Here is an 18,373-nt window from a genome sequence, read left to right as displayed (position 1 = left end):
GATCCTTCAATTCTAAAGCTTTCGATGCACAAGAGACCCCCCAAAAAAACCCAACTCACCCCCAAAACTGCCATCCATTTTCCAATGGCCCAAATCAAGTCCAGACATGAGACTTTAAAAAACCACAACACACTACGTATAGATGTAGGTCTCTAGGATACAAAGCTGGTGTCCCACGATTTTGTCATGTGTTTCCTCCTGGCACAAGTCGCTGATACCTCTGTTTTTTTCCCTAAACCTTGGGGAATAAGCGAGACATATCCTGACTGACAGCCTTCCAAGTCATCGAGCCGACCCCCGAATTAATACAACATGCAATGACATCACATGCTTTAGAGGAAAGGGCTTTACTGAAGTCAACAGATCAAAGAAGTGGTCCTCTTTCATGTTCTACTACTCTTCACAGCACATTTCTATGTGTATGGTTAATGACATTCCTGCATTTGAAGTTGCTTTTCCTCATGAGAACATGCTTGTTTGCTCTAGGCATCGTCTTTGCTTGTAAACGTCTTTCTACCATTAAACTGCATTACAGCACAGTGTTTTTCCTCAAGTGCAACCATATATTAAAGTTAAACCTTTATGACTTTTCCACTGCAACTGTGGATGACAGTTCAAGTTAGTGTCTGGCCTTCTTTTATAGCTGAGATGATAAAAAAGACAGCATACTTCTGTTAATACAGTAGAGAAATGGCCATCATACTATATGTATTGCTCATCAACAACAGTGTCATTTGTTATTGTTAATAATAATAATGTTAAAAATAAGGTTTTCAAAAACCATGCATGTAGACCATTTCAGACCTAGACAGGTATTGAAGAATGCGACTGAGAAATAAGGGGAGGGAGGGGAATGAGTGAATGCATGCAAACATGGGGAGAGCATGCAGACTCCACACAGACAGGCACCCAGGACCCGCGCTGATCACAGGACACCAGCCACAGGCCAGAAGGATACATGAGCACTCCACCATACTGTTGCCGTGAATGATTTAGGCTTCAGTGTATGAGGCTAAAAGATATGTTGATGAAAGAAAATACTCAGGACTGCAAGGCATAATCATAAAAGAGCTAGTCTATTAAGATAAGATCACTTTATTGGCCAGATACAATTTCTTGCATGAGGAATTTGTCTTTTCACAGACCCCAGCCTGCTCTCCATGAGACACACAAACAGGGAGAGAAGCTTGGGGTCAGAGCGCAGGGTCAGCCCTTTATAGGGCACCCCTGGGGCAGTCGGGGTTAAGGGCCTTGCTCAGGGGCCCAACAGAGTAGGATTCCAAAGCCAGCCACGGGATTTGAACCGGCAACCTTCCAGCCACAGGCTGAGATCCTGAGCCACAGAGCCACCGCTCCGCCCTGCATTTGCATCCAGTATGTGGACACAGCATTCTCCAGGTCCCCTGCCAGCACTGCTGATTCACTGAAACAGAGCGAGTAGCTAATTCAAAATCACTCATGAACTGCAGGTAATGAGAGGATTACTTGTTTCCTTGCTGCATTATTAATTGAAGGTATAGAAAAAGGGGGTGATTTGATCATCAAATCTAGTTACTAACTGCTGACACCAGTGTTAATTCCCTGAAGATATCAGTCTGCCAGAACAGATCTGCTCTTTGTACTACAACTCTAGCTCAAATGAACTGAACTCGCAGGTCAGAATATTAATAATATTTCCCCCCCCCAATTTCTCTTTTACTAATGGAGCTTAACATGTTGCTATCAGGAATCAAAGATATTAAAGCAGCTTTTTTATTAATATGACTTTTTTTGCACTCCTTTTTCCATCCCTCAATAACTTCACTATCATTCTAAAGATAAAAGTTCCATATCCCCTCTCCGGATTAACACCTGAAATTTATGACACAACGTCAGGCGGATTTATTTTTCAAATTAAACTCGTCTTTTCCAACAAGAGCAAAAAGAGTATAGTTATGTCTGTCCTTTTCTCACCTCAGCCCTCGGGTCCTGTTTACTGCTTTACCACTGACTGAAAGACCAATTTACAAAGCTCCCATCATGGATAAGACCTTATTGCTCTGTGTAACAGTCAGGCAAAAACAAACCTCTTTCAAAACAGATATTCAGGCAGGCCAAACATATGTCAGTTGGAGATCCAAAGCAAACCAGAGCAAAGTGTCATTTACCGATTAATATTCAGATCTGTCAGATCTCCAGACGGTGCTTTGCAAACATACAATTCAAAGAATGGGCACTTAAAATAAATAGCACCTAGAACCCTGCACACACAATAAGCACTTGAAACACAGAAGACACTGACACAGTGAGGAAAGGGCCCTCAAGGTACTGACTAATAAAAGTACAATACTCCATCAAAGCAAACAGGAAAAAAGGCTCCACATGGTTAGGAACATGGCTTCGAAGAGATGAGAATCTCTTCCAGAAGTATTTACTGTAATCTCTGCCCAGGGTCAGGGTCAATGACTAAATGAACGTCTTTGTCTCAGCATTAGAAGAACCCAGCTCAGAAGAAGAAAGAAGTGCTTCTTCCATTTGAACTTTTACACAGTACTCTCCTGCTTATCACTGAGGACATGACGGTCAACTTGAACACTGCTAGCTTACAGATCTTGCAGGCCACGACTACTGGAGACACAGCCTGTCGTACGCAAACACCTTTATCTAAGCAAAATTTCCTCGCTTTTTGATTTGGCAGCACACTAATTCCTGCCAATTACAAGCAGCGGGTAGGAATTTAAAAGTAGGGCCAAGTGCAGGTGGTGAGACAAACAGCTGAGCCTGTGGGCTTTGAGAATACAGCCTGTGTTCTGCAGACTCTAGGTCTATGCTAACCAGCTAGTTCAAAGTTTACCCAAGTTGCAGGCACTGGAAATGTTCACGTGTGAATGTTTAGCCAGAAAACAAAATACGTCTGAACAAAGCATATGTAGAGACTTGAACAGCAGAGACCTATGGAAAGGACAACTCAACCATTCATGGCCAATTCCTCTTCCTTCAGTTTTAGAAACTCCCAGCCCTATGTGCTGAAGATTACCTTCAGCATTATTCTGCAATTGGTAGGCAATACAATTAATATATAAAAGCGTGTTTTTTCTTAATTCTACTGAGCTGCTTGCAGGAAAACAAAATGTCCTGCCTGAGGCAGAAGACTTGTAAAAAGAGAGGCTTTTATCAGCATCCGGAGACACAAATTGCCTTTTTTATCCAAGCTCAGAAGGCTGGATGAAAAATGAACAGAGAACACTAATGTAATAATACATCGCAAATTACTTTGCTTCTGACTCTGAATGACATCAAGAAAGAGAACTCGGATGGTAATTTGCACCTTGTAAAACCCTTCGCTACTTCATAATCTTGAAGTTTTCCACATTAATCCAAATACTTTTATGTCCAAGATGCATGTCTTTGTCTGAAAGCATTAACAAATGACCGAAACTGACAGGGTATCTTAAACAGCTAATCCTTCTAGAAATCATTAAACAAGCATACCTAGATAAGGTGAAGTGGATATGAACATAATTCTATAAGACAATCTTTGGGACTGAATGTCCTTTATTTATGCATACAGATTAGCCCACATTACTTAGCATTTGAAACAAACTTGTATCTGCCAAATAAGAATGCAAAGCACTCAAAAAAGAACAAGATCCAGTTAAGGATCCTAGAAAAGGGAGCAGCAGCACAACTGTTCACTTGGAAAGGCCAAGTGAGACACAGATTCTGGATTACAGCTGCTAAGGAACAGTTAAAGGATGAAATGAAATAACTCAGAGATAAAGATGCGAAACGTTTAGATGATGACAAGGTGATGACTAATTCAATAAGTTATTTCACTCAGGTGTTTAACAATGAAGAAACAGACAACATGCCTCAGGCTGAGGAAAGACAATTTTTCTCTTAAATAATAATCGGTCCGATGAGCCAGAAATGTGGAAGTGCATTTAAAACTGAGAACAGGAAGCACAGCTTTGCACAAAGGGTTGTGGGAGTGTGGAACAATTATCCAGCCATGACGTTGAAGAGAATTCCAAGGTTTCCTTCTAGAAACGGCAGGATACGATCCCCAGATCATTTAGCTAATGAGCTATTAAGCCCAATGGCCTAATCTCATTTGTAAACAATTGTTTAGGTTCTCTGAAGGGTCGACAGATGAATAATGCAACAGAGGACTACAAATTGTGAGTTTGGGGGTGGGAAAATGGGAATGGAAAGGCACCCCACGATATGATCACCCCCCCCCCCCCAGCCTTTCTTTCCACTAGAGGTTCTTGCTCACGACTAGCACACTTGAAGTGGAAGGCACAGTGGTTAACACTGCTGCCCTGCAGCATTAGGGCCCTGGGATCAGTTCTGGGGGTGCTATGCTCCCTCTGTTCACACATGGATTTCTTCCGGGCGCTTTGGAAACTTAATGGTAGGTCAATTGGCTTTTGTAAACTGGCCCTGGTGAGAAGGTGTGGCTGTTTGTGCTTGTGCCTGTGTTTACCCTGCAATGAACTGACATCCCACCCAGGGTGTACCCTGCCTTGGGCCTGGTGCATGCTGGGAGAGGCTCTGGCTCCCCCACAACCCTGAATTGGATAAAGAGGTTAGTTAACAGATGGATAATGCCCAAAGTGGCTCTCTCATGGCAGTGCAACAAAACATCAGCAACTTGTCAAGATCTTTGGAAAAGTTTTTTTTTTTTTCCCCCATCAGTATTAAAGCTGATTAAAGAAATGTTAACTCTAAATTCAACATGGTGTTGTCAGTGGGATTACAACACTAGGGACATGCAAAGAAGGGCAGAAAAAACTCATTTTGGAGTGGAAAACATTCATCTTTGGGTGCTACTGCTGTTATTTACACAGTATCAGTAAGATTAGTTTCAAACAAAATTGCCGTGTTACTTAATGAATTAGTTCAGGAATATTTGTGTCACCGGTAGCACATATCTCACTCCATTTCCTTAATCTAATCTAAATGGACAGAACCCTGAGGGTTAAGTGTTCCTTAATGTACGTAATATTGTGTCAAATTTTCTTTCTCACGATTCAAATGCTTAAGGAACACTTAAGATTTAATTGTTCTCAACACGGCTGATTAGAAGTAGGTGGAGACCAAGCAAACATGATACAGTATTACAGTATGTCATGAACAGATACATGTTCATGATACATTATTTCATATCTGCAATCATTCTTTTTGTCTGTCCTAGGAAATGTAGCAAAAATATTAAGGGTGAGAAAAAAAATGCAGTCAACCCATTTTATTTTTTTAATGTAATGAATTTGCAAACGTTTTGCAATGACGGAAGTGTGACGAATCCCTTACATCAGAAAGAACTCTAATCGACAACTTGCTTTCGAGCACGTCATTTCTTCACGATCATAACAAATCAAAACAACACATTTGTGTAACAAAATGTATAACCATGTGCCAGAGAGTCTGGTGTGATGGATCAACAGTCATGACGTAAGAATGTCACATTGTTTTCCAGTGATTAAGCTACTTTGAAAGCAATTTGTTTTAACTCAAGCATTTAGCTCAACACACTATTTGACTTCCTTGTAGGCTTTTATCTGACAGTTTTGAGAACCTCTGCTTTAGTTGTAACTAAGGATATTTGTAGAGAGAGTTATTTAATTTTTGATGGTGTACTTCAGTACCCATATATATATAGTTTTCAGGAGCTTAGTTCTTACAGCCGCCCACACGTTTCACAGAGAGAACCTGCAATGAAAGTGCCGTAAGTAATGTCTCCTCGAATCAGGCTGTGGTGAACAGGTGAACGTCACTGCTGGAGCTGGAGCACTGGGTCTTCCTCAGAAAGGGGTCATATTCTGTCCTCTCTAGTCAGAAAATGGTGGTCTTTTCACTTGTTTACAATGAATAAAAACGAGTTTGGTATTTCACAGATGCCATTTTAAGTGTGTTTAATCCAGTTATCGGTTTCTGGCACGTCGCTGTTAAAAGCTTTCGAATCAGAAGTTAAGCTCCTTTCATTTTCCTCCTTGAGTTTGGTGGTCATCTGACAGACCAGCCTACCAGCAGCCTGACGCTCTGAGCACAGGTAAACTGGCCACCTTGGAGACATCTAGGTTATCAGAAAGGCCTTCAGCACAGTGGGAAATTGGCTCACCTTAAAAAAAAAAAACTATTTGCTGTTTTGTATTGGCTAGCATTATTGAAAAGACAACTCATTCACTTCCCCATCTAGACATCAGATTGTCTTTTTCTGAAATAAATAAAAAATGTTCCAGGTCTACAACGGTTTAGCACTTTCTTTTTCACAGCAGTGAAGTTCAAGCACAGATGCCTTGCTGATATACTGTATAGTCTTTGATGATCCCATACATGGTACACTATCCTTACAGGACAGGATGGGACGGTGGCTCTGTGGCTCAGGATCTGCTCCTGTGGCTGGAAGGTTGCCCCAGGAATCCTACACTGTTGGGCCCCTGAGCAAGGCCCTTAACCCCCAACTGTTCCAGGGGCACCGTATAAATGCCTGACCCTGCGCTCTGACCCCCAGCTTCTCTCCCTGTCTGTGTGTCTCATGGAGAGCAGGTTGGGGTATGCGAAAAGACAAATTCCTCATGCAAGAAATTGTATCTGGCCAATAAAGTGATCTTATAACACAAATTCTTCTGTACTGTCTACTGTGCAGACTGCAGTCCTTCTTCACTCCAGTTTGTTAAACTCTCAACCCCTGGTCCTGGAGTGCCACAGTCCAGCACCAGCAGTCCTTCGGAGTCACTCTTAAACCATCAACTTGGACCAAGCAGGTCAGCAGGATGGGTTTGAGAGAGTGTAGAACAAGCTACCCAGCCCTTTTTCCTGAAGTTGATAACCCTGGTTTATTCAGGAAAGGGCTGGATGAGATCCTTTGATCAATTAACAACTAAATGAGAGACTTGACTGGCAGAATGCTTTCCTCGCGTTTGTAGACTTTCTTAAGTTCTTTTAATTTGTTCAGTGACATAGTTCAGTGCTCCAACACCCCTTAGGTCTCAAGGGTACGGTTGACCTTTCATGTTTTGATTGACCCAATTTACTCCCTCAACACCAACTGAGTACCCGCACAGCCTGCCGGATTGTTGCTTTTTAAGACGAAGGTTTGGCACCGCAGGTCAACACCTGCCAACATGACGCCCTCCATGACAAACCCCGGCTGATGGATTACATTCGCAAATCCGCGTAAATCACATTCCTTAAATAATAAGAGTCTGCAGCTGCGACGCCGACAACCCCTCGCACTGGAACGTGAACACGGAAAACCCGACGTATATGCGTTATCGAAAAACGCCATCATCACATGAATTCAAACACGCCAAACTTACTTTCGAGAAATATAAATAAGCACCTTAAGTTGCAAGCATCTATTTATTTCTTTATCGTTCCGACCTCTTTAACCTTACTACAATGATCTCTAAAAGCATGCGTGGGCCATGAAGACCGGAACGTTACCGTCAGTCCCACGAAAGACTCGGCATGACAAGGCTGAACTCGTACAAAACATTGCAGTGTTAAGCTCGCTCCCTGTCAGGAATCACACAGAAATCCCGGACACACCATTAAGAGGAGTCGTGAACATGGAAAAACGCCATGTCAGTGTCCCAGATGGGAATCCACACAGAAATGTCTCAACAGCTGCGCGGGTAAATCGGTTCGTACCGTCCGTAGCCGAGCAGCGGTTTAATAAAATACTCATCGAGTGGAACTCCAAAAATAATACACAAGTTAGTGCTTCTGTTTAAGGAAGACAGGATACAGCTAATTTTAGCGATAATCGCACGGTTTTTAGATCTCGAGTCCGAAAAACAACTTTACGTAAGTCTCATTATACTCAGTCTTATTATCGAGCACCTGAGCCGATTAGCGATTGGCTTCAGTCTTTATGAATAAAATCCTTCGATAATTGTGAAAAGAAGGGCAAAGTTCAGAAATTACTCCCTAACATCTCAAAATTACGTTGATATGTTTAGAGAAAATACGTGATTTGTTTTCCCCAGCAATTTCTTCAACTAGCTACAGAGCAAAGAAAAGCACAAAAAAGAAAAGAAAACCTGTAGCTACAGCACAATAATGTGCTACATGTAAACGAATCCTATATTATTTATACAGTAATAGAGTCATAATAAAATAAATAGTCGAAAGTATGGATACACTATTGTCCTTTCCAAAATAGGAAGCATTTAATAAAACAGAGGTATATGAAAATGCCTCACTCCATTCGTGGGACTTGGGTGTATCTGACTCATTATTATATTCCTGCTCAGTGTAGTGACACCGATCCTTTCGGACTCCAGCGGCAGAATACAGTGCCTGGAGAGGTACTGATCAGCAATGTATGCACGCTGAAGTCCAGAAAATAGGACAGGCTATCTCTACACAAGCTGCAAAAAGACCCCAAAAAAATAACCACCACATTTGTGGTACGCATTTTGTTTGCTGCTATAACACACCGATGTGAAGCCAGAATAAAGATGTAAAATGCATACCTATAAACGATTTCTGTGTTGTATTTCCCATTATATCTTCTGCCCTGATAAGAAGTGAATTCCAGTTATAAACATTTGTCTTTCTTCCATTTATTCATGACGGGCAGAAATGCGGATTGTAAATCCTCTTCAGCGGCGCAGGTTTTCAAGCCAGAGAATCTCGAACACGCTCATCTCCGAATGAACTGTGAAGCCCCTCCAGCTGAGCCGCAGTTGCTGGTATAGGAACATACCCTCCCTCTCCCAGTACCGGTTTGCTCCTAATAGCTGTTAAAGCAACAGCATCCGCCTTGCTTTGAGGGAAATGTACCACGGGCGGAAGAGCGCTCTTCAGTAAAGCCACTGGATTTCGGTTTTTAAAAAGAGGAACGTTTTGCCCCTGAAGAGGCTCTCAGCGGAAGAGTCTATACAGTCAGCGCCGAAGATCTTAAATATCAGCAAAAAATACTGGCCAAAGCCATTGTCAAAATCATTACACGTCGGGATAAACCACGGTAAATTAGCACCTCGGTTATCTATAGATTGTTATATGACCGTACACTACTTGGCTAGTGTAATGTCATAACGTTCAGTAGTGATAACAACCATCTTAACTTGATGAATTTGATGTCTTTTGACTTGTCAATAGAGACATAGGCTTGCAAGAGCATGGTTTATTCGGCAAGACTTAAAACAAATTAAATTTGGTAAGATATTAATAATAAAAACTGGTTTTATAGACAAAAATGAGAGTATACTGTCAGTGCGGACACTAAAATGAACTTCTCATGATGTACAAGAGTGCATGAAAATGTTAGTCCTTGTTATAGCAGCGCTGTAGACGCACCGCTGCACCAGCTGTGGAGCGGCGCGGCGGTGACACCGCGGCTCGCTGGCGTTCCCCACGGGCGGGGATAGCAGACACTGAGCTCTCCTCAGGGGGGCTGGGGGGTTTCCAAATGCCAATCCAGGGTTTAAAAACGCTAGACACGCCGTCAGGAATGCGTATCGAACGCTACCTGTTGTCGCGGTGTCTAATGTCCCCGATGTTGTCGGTGTGAAAAGAGCTAGTTAGGAGTCTTGTGCAACCGTCTCTCGTCAGTCAAGCGACAGTCGGGCTCGATGGCTTCAGGTGCGGTCGATCTAAAGACGCTTTTCTGCAGGACGAAGCAACTGGAACTTTAAAAAAAAAATATCCTGATACAGTAAAGTGCTGACGGAGAGGATAAGGCTCTCTTAACTGACTGAACATCCTGCGGGGAGCAGAACGGAACCGTAGGACAGGTGTCAGCCCCTCAAATGGCTTGTTCAACACTGTTTTCCCAGTCTTGAGCTTGGGTGAGTCAATGGCCAAATTAATGACAGTGGATTAGTGAGTGCCTCTCCGGGCTACACACTTAGCTCAGTCTGACCCGTTTAATACGTGTTCGATGTTTTTTTTTTTCCCCTCTATGGTAAGACGTATAGAAAAATCGGACGAAATGTTTATTCTTACCATCTACAAAAAACGACAACAACAATTTTTTTTTAATAGTCACGTAGGCAAAGCGTTTAAACTTCCTTATTAAATGATCATGCCAGAAGCGGGAAGTCTCTAATTGTTCTTCAGAAATATCTTCGATACCGCAGAAATCAAAGGCGGCTCTGGGGTTTCTCATGACCAGCACTCACGGCTATTGTATAGAAGGGTAGACGTGTTGCATTTCCTTTAAATCCTGCAGCTTTGAAGACTACTAATCGAGTTTACTGCGGCTAAAATGTTCTTGGATTTCTCACAGGTCGCACATCATGTTATAATACTCGTTCTGCTCCTTCGGGCTTAAAAAGATGTGAAATTGTTTTTGTGTTCAAAACTGTAAGACCACCTGTTTTATGTGCAAGTGCAAACATCAGTTTAAAGATCTTTAAAAGTACATGCTTCCTGTGGATTCCTTTAAAAATGACATTGCGTCACTGCGAAAAGTTCATAAAGGGCCTTTAGATGCAACTGGAAAAACAGATTAACTCAAACCAGTGCAAAGAATCTTAATAGGGTTTCTTACAGTGTGGTTTTTCTGTTAATACACTGTGAGTTCCATCCTCCCTATATTACAGAGACACACTACACCAAAACTATTATTGAACTGATAGTGGTAGAGTTCAAATACAATAAAGGTAAAAAAAAAAACTGAACTCTTAGCATGCAAGCATCCCCTGTGTTCTGGATTTTTCATCTACATACCTGCTGTCGGCTCTATTTGTTTTTACAAATCGGTGCATTCAATATCTAAGAAACACTAGGGAAGCCTGGGCTTGGTCAGTGAGTGGTGACGGAAGATCTCTAAGCAGAATTACTGCAGTATGGTAGTATACAGATGGTGTCATTGTCAATTTTCCATTTAGACTAGAGAGTGACACCACATCAGCACCCAAATACCAAGATGCCTCAGCCTAACTCAGTGCACTTTCATAACCCTTGCGTGTCTGGATTCTCTTAAATGCAGCTGACTGGATGACGTCCTACAATGTTTCCACCAGGTGGGCAACACCCAAGAGTTACCTGTATAACACTATATGCCGATCGTGCTGGTTAAAACCAGATTAGACTGCAAATCCATAGTTGCACTCATAGGCTATATATGTCATGTGTTCCTAGTTTGTTCCAGTAGTTCATTTGTTTCTTTGTGCGGGCGGCAGTTGTCTTCTCTGCAATAGTTGCAATTCTTCACACTATTTTAAACTCGGGGGAAAGATAGATTGAGAATAACAGAAACAGCATCAACACCGTTTTAGTATTGGAGTCACTGTAGTCGAAAACGGAGTCGCACTAAAATAAAAACAGGGCACTCCGCTACTGTTGCTGCAAAAAGCCTTACTTCAAAAGGAGATGTCCGACGTGCAGGGGGGATCGGCAATATTGCCCACAGCAGTGACAGAGCTGGAGCTGACTGAGTAATCCCTGACCTGGTCCGTGACACAGACCCTGTGGCCTGTTGGACTGCTGGCGGGGACAGTCGCATAGCTTCCCGGCCGGATGGGGACCCAGATGTGAGCGCTGTCGGATGCACAAAGTGGAAAAGGGTTGAGGGCTCTGACGGCACACATTTCAAAGACGCCCCTGTACAGTCCTTGTTTCACCCTTTGTGTGGCGAAAAGGCTAGACCATTGCTGATTCCCAGCTGGCCCGTGGCTGGAGTGGGGATTAAGGGGGATATACTGTAAATAACGGGAATGAGGGAGACATGACTGATGATTCCATCTTAATCTACGGATTCAAAAATCTAAACTACATGTGTTCATGGAACCCACGCAAGCCCTGCCTAGGAAATTCTGCCCACCCCCTCTCTTCCTTCAGATCCTACTCCTCCGGCAACCTTGACGGCTGAGATGCTTTCAAGCTGTTTCCTGGCTTCTGAACTGCAGCCGTGTCTGAGGAGGTTTGGCAGAAGCGACAGCCCGATCTTCACAGGCAACAATCTAGTAGCGTCCAGAGACCACTTGGCCTCTTCACCTCAGTGAGGTAACACTAGAAATGCCTTTTGTCTTTGGCTTTGTGTTTTCATTGGCTTCACTAAGGCTCCGCAGCACTGGATGTGGAAAAAGACCAGTGTGTCCTATTTTGTATCTGAAGTCTGAGGTTTGCCAGTTGAGTACCATAGGTGGCAGATGTCATGTTATTGAGGATGAGTCATAAGTGGGTGTACTCTAGTTTCTCCATTTGAAAGCAAATAATTTTGAAGCAATTTCCCCTGAAACACGTACAATCCAAATTGTGAGATTAAAGTTCAGAGGGATCTAAGAAACCACTCAAGACCTGAAACTTTGTGCATGATGCTCAAGATAAACAAAAATCAAATCTATGGCAGGGTTTGACTGATCTGCTCCGAAAAAGGTACATTTAGGTACATGAGAGATATATGTACAGTATACTGTACATACATTGTCAGTTCTAATGAAGTTGTCAGAACACTGAATTACTGTTGGTGTTCTCTCTCTGCAAAGAGGAAGCTATAAAGTCTTACAGTGCTGAAAGAAAATGCTACCTGATTGATCACTACTATAGGGATCAGGACGATAGTCTATGTGAAGCAGTTACTGTACATATCCTCCCCACTTCCCTTAGTGTATATACTGTATACGATAGATATACACTAAAATGTATATTTGCCTATTTCAAAAAAAGCTAAAACTAGGCTATATTTCTTTTTAGAAAATGAGAAAAGCAGCTACTGGGAAATGGCACAAAGAGTAACTCACAAATGTCAGAGATAAGATAATTAAAAAAACTGTGTGCCCAGGAATCTTCAGCACAGAATATGAGTCATAAACAGGAGCTGACAGCAGCAGTATGAGGCGACACTGTAAGATATCATCTGTCCTTTTTGAGATCTAACAACACATTTTCAATTGCTTCTTATTAATGTATTTATTTACTTCAGCAGTCTAGGACAGAGTTTCCATTAAATGACAAACAAAATACTATTCGAATTACTTAGCAAAGACAAACAACACATTGGCTCTCTTCCGCCTTCGTTTTCCTACTTGGCTCACAAAAGGTTTTTTTTTGTATGTTATTTATTTTTCCAAAAAAAATGACAGGATAGAAAGTAAGCGCTTGCCAAGCGAACACACTTCCAATAACAAATACACCTCAGGCACGACACAGGAATGGTAAATTTCAACACATGTGCTCTGGGACAGCCCAGGTTTACAGTGAAGAGCAGAAAGGGGGTTTTAAAATAAAGAAGTATATTTCTGGGTGGGGAATGTGACAAAGTCCTAGTGAAGTCAACTGAAGGCATTAAAGAACAACCTGCCAGCTTCTTCAAGGGCATTGGAATAGTCCAGTCTTACCACAGCAGTTATGAGGAGCTCATTTTTCTGCAGTATGTCTGCTAGAGTCTAAAGGGATCGAAGCTACTGTGATGTTCATCTGTGCTCCACACACAAGCCCTGATGGTGTGTTATGAGTGGGCACAGCACTATTTACATTACAAATGATCAGCGCTAGTTCCATCTGTTAGCATTTATGACAGTAGCCAATGAACACTTTGGATTCATAAATGCAGTAGAAGAAAACCCAGATCCTAATTTTCCACTGTGTGCAAAGTGCCCACTCTAAAGTAAACAAATTAGGTGGGCACCTTGCCCACACTAGAAACTCAGACCCTTGCTGTACTTTCATGTTTCAGGAGTCCTGAGTTACTTGCAATGCTTCTCTTTACCAGGAGCAGAGGTGCCCGAAAATATATGGGTTTTTGTTCTGTTAATCCGTTTCATTTATAGTTATTTTAGTCACAGATCCTTAGATGCTAATTAAAAGATAACAATGTGGGGGATTTTAAGTGAACCTTGGACCTAGGCCGATGAACGTGCCAGTAAGAAAATTTGTAAGTGGTGTCCCCCAACATTTAGGGCACGCTGTCCAAACGTCCACATCTTAACAGTACAAACATTGTAGCGGTAGAAAATACATGAGTTTGAGCCATGCTAAAAAGGCCATAGCTCATTCTTTAAAGAAGCCTTAGGGAACAGTGGTGGAAGATTTCTAGGTTTAGGAGGAGTCTGGGGAGCAGCAGAGCTTCCACAAAGCCCTGACGTTCAGCCCCCTCGTAAGACAAATTAAATGAAATTGCTCGTGGGAAACGTTGCACCCCCAGTTTGCAGCTCCAGCACCCCCAAGCTTGTCTGAAGTGACACGCAGTGTGTGATCATGTGTCCCTGGTCCCTGTGGGAAATGGACAGTCACTCCCTGATGAGGAAGTAAGGAGCCCTTGTAATGTGGTGTGTGTGCGAAAGCCGAAGGGTTCAGCCTGCATAAATGTCTCCACAGAACAAGAGCTGCGCCTCTCTTCCCCCACCACAGACAGACCTCATGTCCCAGGAATGCTCTGAAGAAGGGTGGCTGCAATAAATGCCTGTGATGTGCCCCACTTCTGATAATGGTATCTTTGTTCAGTGTGCGGTGGCTCATGAGGAGGAAGGCTCCATTTTCTAAAGTCAGGCCCCATTCCAGAATCTGCAGTTAAGTGGTGTACTTCATCTCCTGTCACAGTCTGGCAATTGATAAAGCTCACTTTTCAGGAAAGTAATGCTGTCCTCTCACATGGAGTACAGAGAAACACACTGCACACTGCCACTCTGCATGCAACTCATTTCCTCGAGGCACGTGTGCATGACAGCCTTTCCCGTTTGTTTTTGTTGGTTTTGGGAAAGCGCTGCTCGTTGATACCAATGAGATGTGCTTCCCACTGTAACTGCAGAGCTCTGCAGCCTCAGCGTCCCTGGAGTTGCACAGTCAGCACGTGCTATAGATGAAAATCATATCGATCACGTTGAAATAATACTCTCCTCCAGTGTTGGGGGACTTTGTCACGTGATCAGCGCTGTTTCTTACAACTTTACGCTGCGGAGTTGACAGCCTATACAGGAGTGATAGTTGGGTCACGAGCGAAAGCCATAGCAGGTTGTGTCCTTGTTACGCCCACTACAGTAAGATCAGGAAAGCAAACGAAAAGCGAACACTCCTGTTAAAATAATACAATACAATCAAGCAAGGACACAACAAAATCATGTCAACCTATAACTCAAACAAACAGGCTGCAAATACATAGAGGAACAAAGCAGAACACATGTGAGTCAATCATATTTATGTGGTTGAATTCTTGTTCTTGGAGGGCTTTGGTCTTTCACATGACAACTGAAAAGAATCAGATACTCACTGCGCATATCTGATACATAAATATACATCTGTTACATAAATATAGTTCAATAAGGTGTTTCTCTAGATTCATTAGTCATGAGAAAAACTAAAGCTTGAAAATTTAAACAAAAACATAATAGTCTAATAAATTCCTTACTGGTCACAGCCTGCAGCGGAGTTGAGATATAAGATGAAGGAAGGAGAAAAAAAAGAAGTGTTTATCCCTTCTCTCATGTTAGTGCAAAAGATATTTAACTGAACTGTAACAAACATCCTGCTTATTCTCACCATTGTCCTCCTGGTAGTGAACAACATGCTGCAGTCTTCAGAAAAATAGTTACACATCTTACAGACAACATTCCTTTATGTAATAAACATGAGAAAACCCAATCCAAAATGTACTTTTTATGGTACCCAGTCTTTTCTGGAAACCTGGGAGAGAAAGATTAAAAGAGCGTCGCAGATCTGCAGTTGACCATGCTTTGCTATCATCAAAGTTTACTATAACTTTCAAACAGATGTGGCCTTGACAAGTTTAATAGATCATCTCTCCATAGTGTAGGACACTAATGGCTTGTGTTCCAGAAACAAAAGGGCTTTTCTGGTTTATAAAGCTCATGACAGAATGGTCAACATGAGGGTGAAAGTCACTCTGCGTGTAAGAGCAGACAGCCAAGAGCAACCGCAAACTGAACCCCACTGTTGTTTATTAAACCTAAAACTGAATTTGTAAGGACTCTCTTGTACACTGCGTCTGACTGGAGGCAGGAAAGTAAACAACCGATTTGTATTGCCAGGTTATGAATTGAACCAGTAAGCACTTTTCAGCTGTGCTTAAGGTGCTGTGTATTTTGCACTTACATTCCTTTTAGTTTTAAAATGCCATCATGCCTCAGTGTCTCAGTGAATACAGGGTATTCTACAAAAAGACGACAATGATTAGAACATTAGAATATTAAAAGTTATGGAAAGATTTCGTTAATAAAATGACCACTCCTTATACACTTGCTCACAGGTAGTGCTGAGGCACAATAGATAGCATTAGATTATTTCAGAGAAATACAATCAATCTATATACTGTACATTAAAAGCATACATAAACAAAAGGTTCAATGCATTCTGATCTGAAAACAGAAGGAAATGGTTAAACAGGTAGAAACTGAGTAACCTGTAAAGTAAATTACAGGTTACTCACTTTGTCTTTTGCAGGTAGAACAGGATGGATGATGAAAATCAGATTGAGTAGTTTAAATAATTCTGCTTCATGCTGTGGTTTCTGAAAGATCAGGTGAAGCAATTTATTTCCTTAAGTCTGGATTCCTTCAGCAGTGTTTCATGTCTCGTTTATTTAAGAAAGTTGTTTTTTAAAAATAATTTTTGATTGCCGCGATGCTGACCCACGAGACAACCTTTTCATGCGTCCCCAAGAGGAATTTCATCTGCAGAGGGTTCATCTGCAGAAATATGGGCTCAGGGAGGATGATCTCTCAAAAATGGGACATGCTTCCTAAACAACAGCACTGTCACCATTTTGGGGAAAGCTCCAAACCGCTACTTTTTTCTTTGGCTGCAAATGTACAGTTTTCCTCGGACTTTCTGCCAAAAAGGCTGACATTGTAGTCGGACTGCTTTGTATTACGCCAAGCTGTCTGATCGTGAGACTTTCCCATCATCCTCCCCCCAAAAATCAGCAAGCCTTAAAAAGGGAATATCCATTAGCTACCCAGGCCTCATTTATCACCAAAATACTGTACCTTGCAGAACAAGCCTATAAATCTAAAGGCTTCACTTCACACAGAGAAATATACTTTCAATAGATTCTGAGTCTATATATTTTAAGTAGTATGTTCCCTAAAATGGGATTTGCCCCAAGATAATTTGCTTCCTTTTAAAGAAAGTGGTGTAAAGAAACTGTTCCACACTGCCTAACACTGCTCTCTATATGAGATCATCCAGCCTTAATAAAAAAAACAGTCTCTCTACCTTTTCAGAGAACGGATTGGGTCTGATCCCCACACTCAACGTGAGTGGCATTTTGGCATTTTCAAGTTTGTTTTTCATTATTATTTTTGGAGAGCAGTTGTGGGAGAAATTCACAATCCCATAGACAGGTTTAAATTCTGTGCAGTATTTTTCATGAATAAAAACATATATAAAAATACATGATTGTAGCTGTACAGGAACCACCTAGCACATGATATCAACAGGATTAAAACAGATTTAAACAACTGAAACAGTGAATGTTACTAGCATTCTAATGTTAGTTCTAAATTCTCCAGCTAATCTACAGTGACTTCTAGCAGAATGACTCTGTAGTATTATAATCCGACCCAAATATGAATCGCTCTTGGCTACAGCACACATGTACCTCTATCACTTTGCAACCTCTTTGATTGATCAATCAAGCTCTTTATCAGTAGTACAGACTGGTTGGGTGTTGACTGTGGATCGTGTGATTGCTTGGCATATCATACACAAGCAAGCAGGGAGACTTTGCAACTAAGACTGTGCTTTGTTTAAATGCAGGAAGCAAGTCAGGACGTGTTCGGCAAATGGCGAAAGTCAGGAATTTACTGATCCAAATAGCAAACATTAGTGCATAGAATGTCTTGTGCATCTGCCATAGCAGGGGGCTTTCCAGAACAGGTCATAGTCCACAAATACAAACCAGCAACTGAAAGAAAAGCCTCACATCACTTTCCTTCTCTCTATAGTGATCAGGTGTGAGCCTGGTCAGTACCTGGATGGGAGACCTCCTGGGAATGACTTAGGTTGCTACTGGAAGAGTAGTTATTGGGACCAGCAGGGGGCGCTCACCCTGCGGTCTTTGTGGGTCCTAATGCCCCAGTATAGTGACGGGAACGTTTGGAGACTTTGAGCCGCTCCTGTTGTGTACAGTTAGGTGTGGGAAGTTTATTCAGCACTGGCACTCCAACGAGACAGCCAGTCTCTATTCATCCCATTAATCTGTCCACTCCACTTTATCCCAGAGCCTGTTTTCCCGAACAATAATTGTCCCACAGTGATTTGTTTTTCTCGTACAGAAAATTGTTCATTGCCGCGGTGTCAACACTGCCATAGGCCGTGGAAGGGTCGGGGAAAAAAAGCCACATGTGGCTCTCAGCCCGCTGCCATGTCAGGGCGGGTCTGTCCATGCTGGAATTATGGTCGTATCAGAGGTCCCAGAGGACACGGCCACCAGCTTTGTCCCTCGAGTGGACGGGGGTGGGGGCCGGCTAATTTTAGC

The 18,373-nt window shown here is 42.2% G+C and overlaps 1 protein-coding gene across 2 annotated transcripts in view; it reads right to left on the bottom strand.

Annotated features, from left to right (window-relative positions):
* neurl1b (neuralized E3 ubiquitin protein ligase 1B) overlaps positions 1-18,373 on the bottom strand; it is an 87,423-nt gene that overhangs the window by 21,759 nt on the left and 47,291 nt on the right. Inside the window, exon 1 of one of the 2 annotated variants that reach the window (XM_088604666.1) lies at positions 8,466-9,454. The exons of the other annotated variant lie outside the window; for it this stretch is intronic. Within the exon in view, the coding sequence (XP_088460792.1) occupies positions 8,466-8,496 (31 nt within the window). The 5' untranslated portion in view covers positions 8,497-9,454. Of the gene's footprint in view, positions 1-8,465; positions 9,455-18,373 lie in introns of those variants that run through there. 2 annotated transcript variants of the gene reach the window in all.

This window comes from Lepisosteus platostomus, chromosome 13 (assembly GCF_059453375.1).
Source record: "Lepisosteus platostomus isolate fLepPlt1 chromosome 13, fLepPlt1.hap1, whole genome shotgun sequence".
Lineage (NCBI taxonomy): Eukaryota > Metazoa > Chordata > Actinopteri > Semionotiformes > Lepisosteidae > Lepisosteus > Lepisosteus platostomus.
This window is presented reverse-complemented; position numbering and strand designations above follow the sequence as displayed.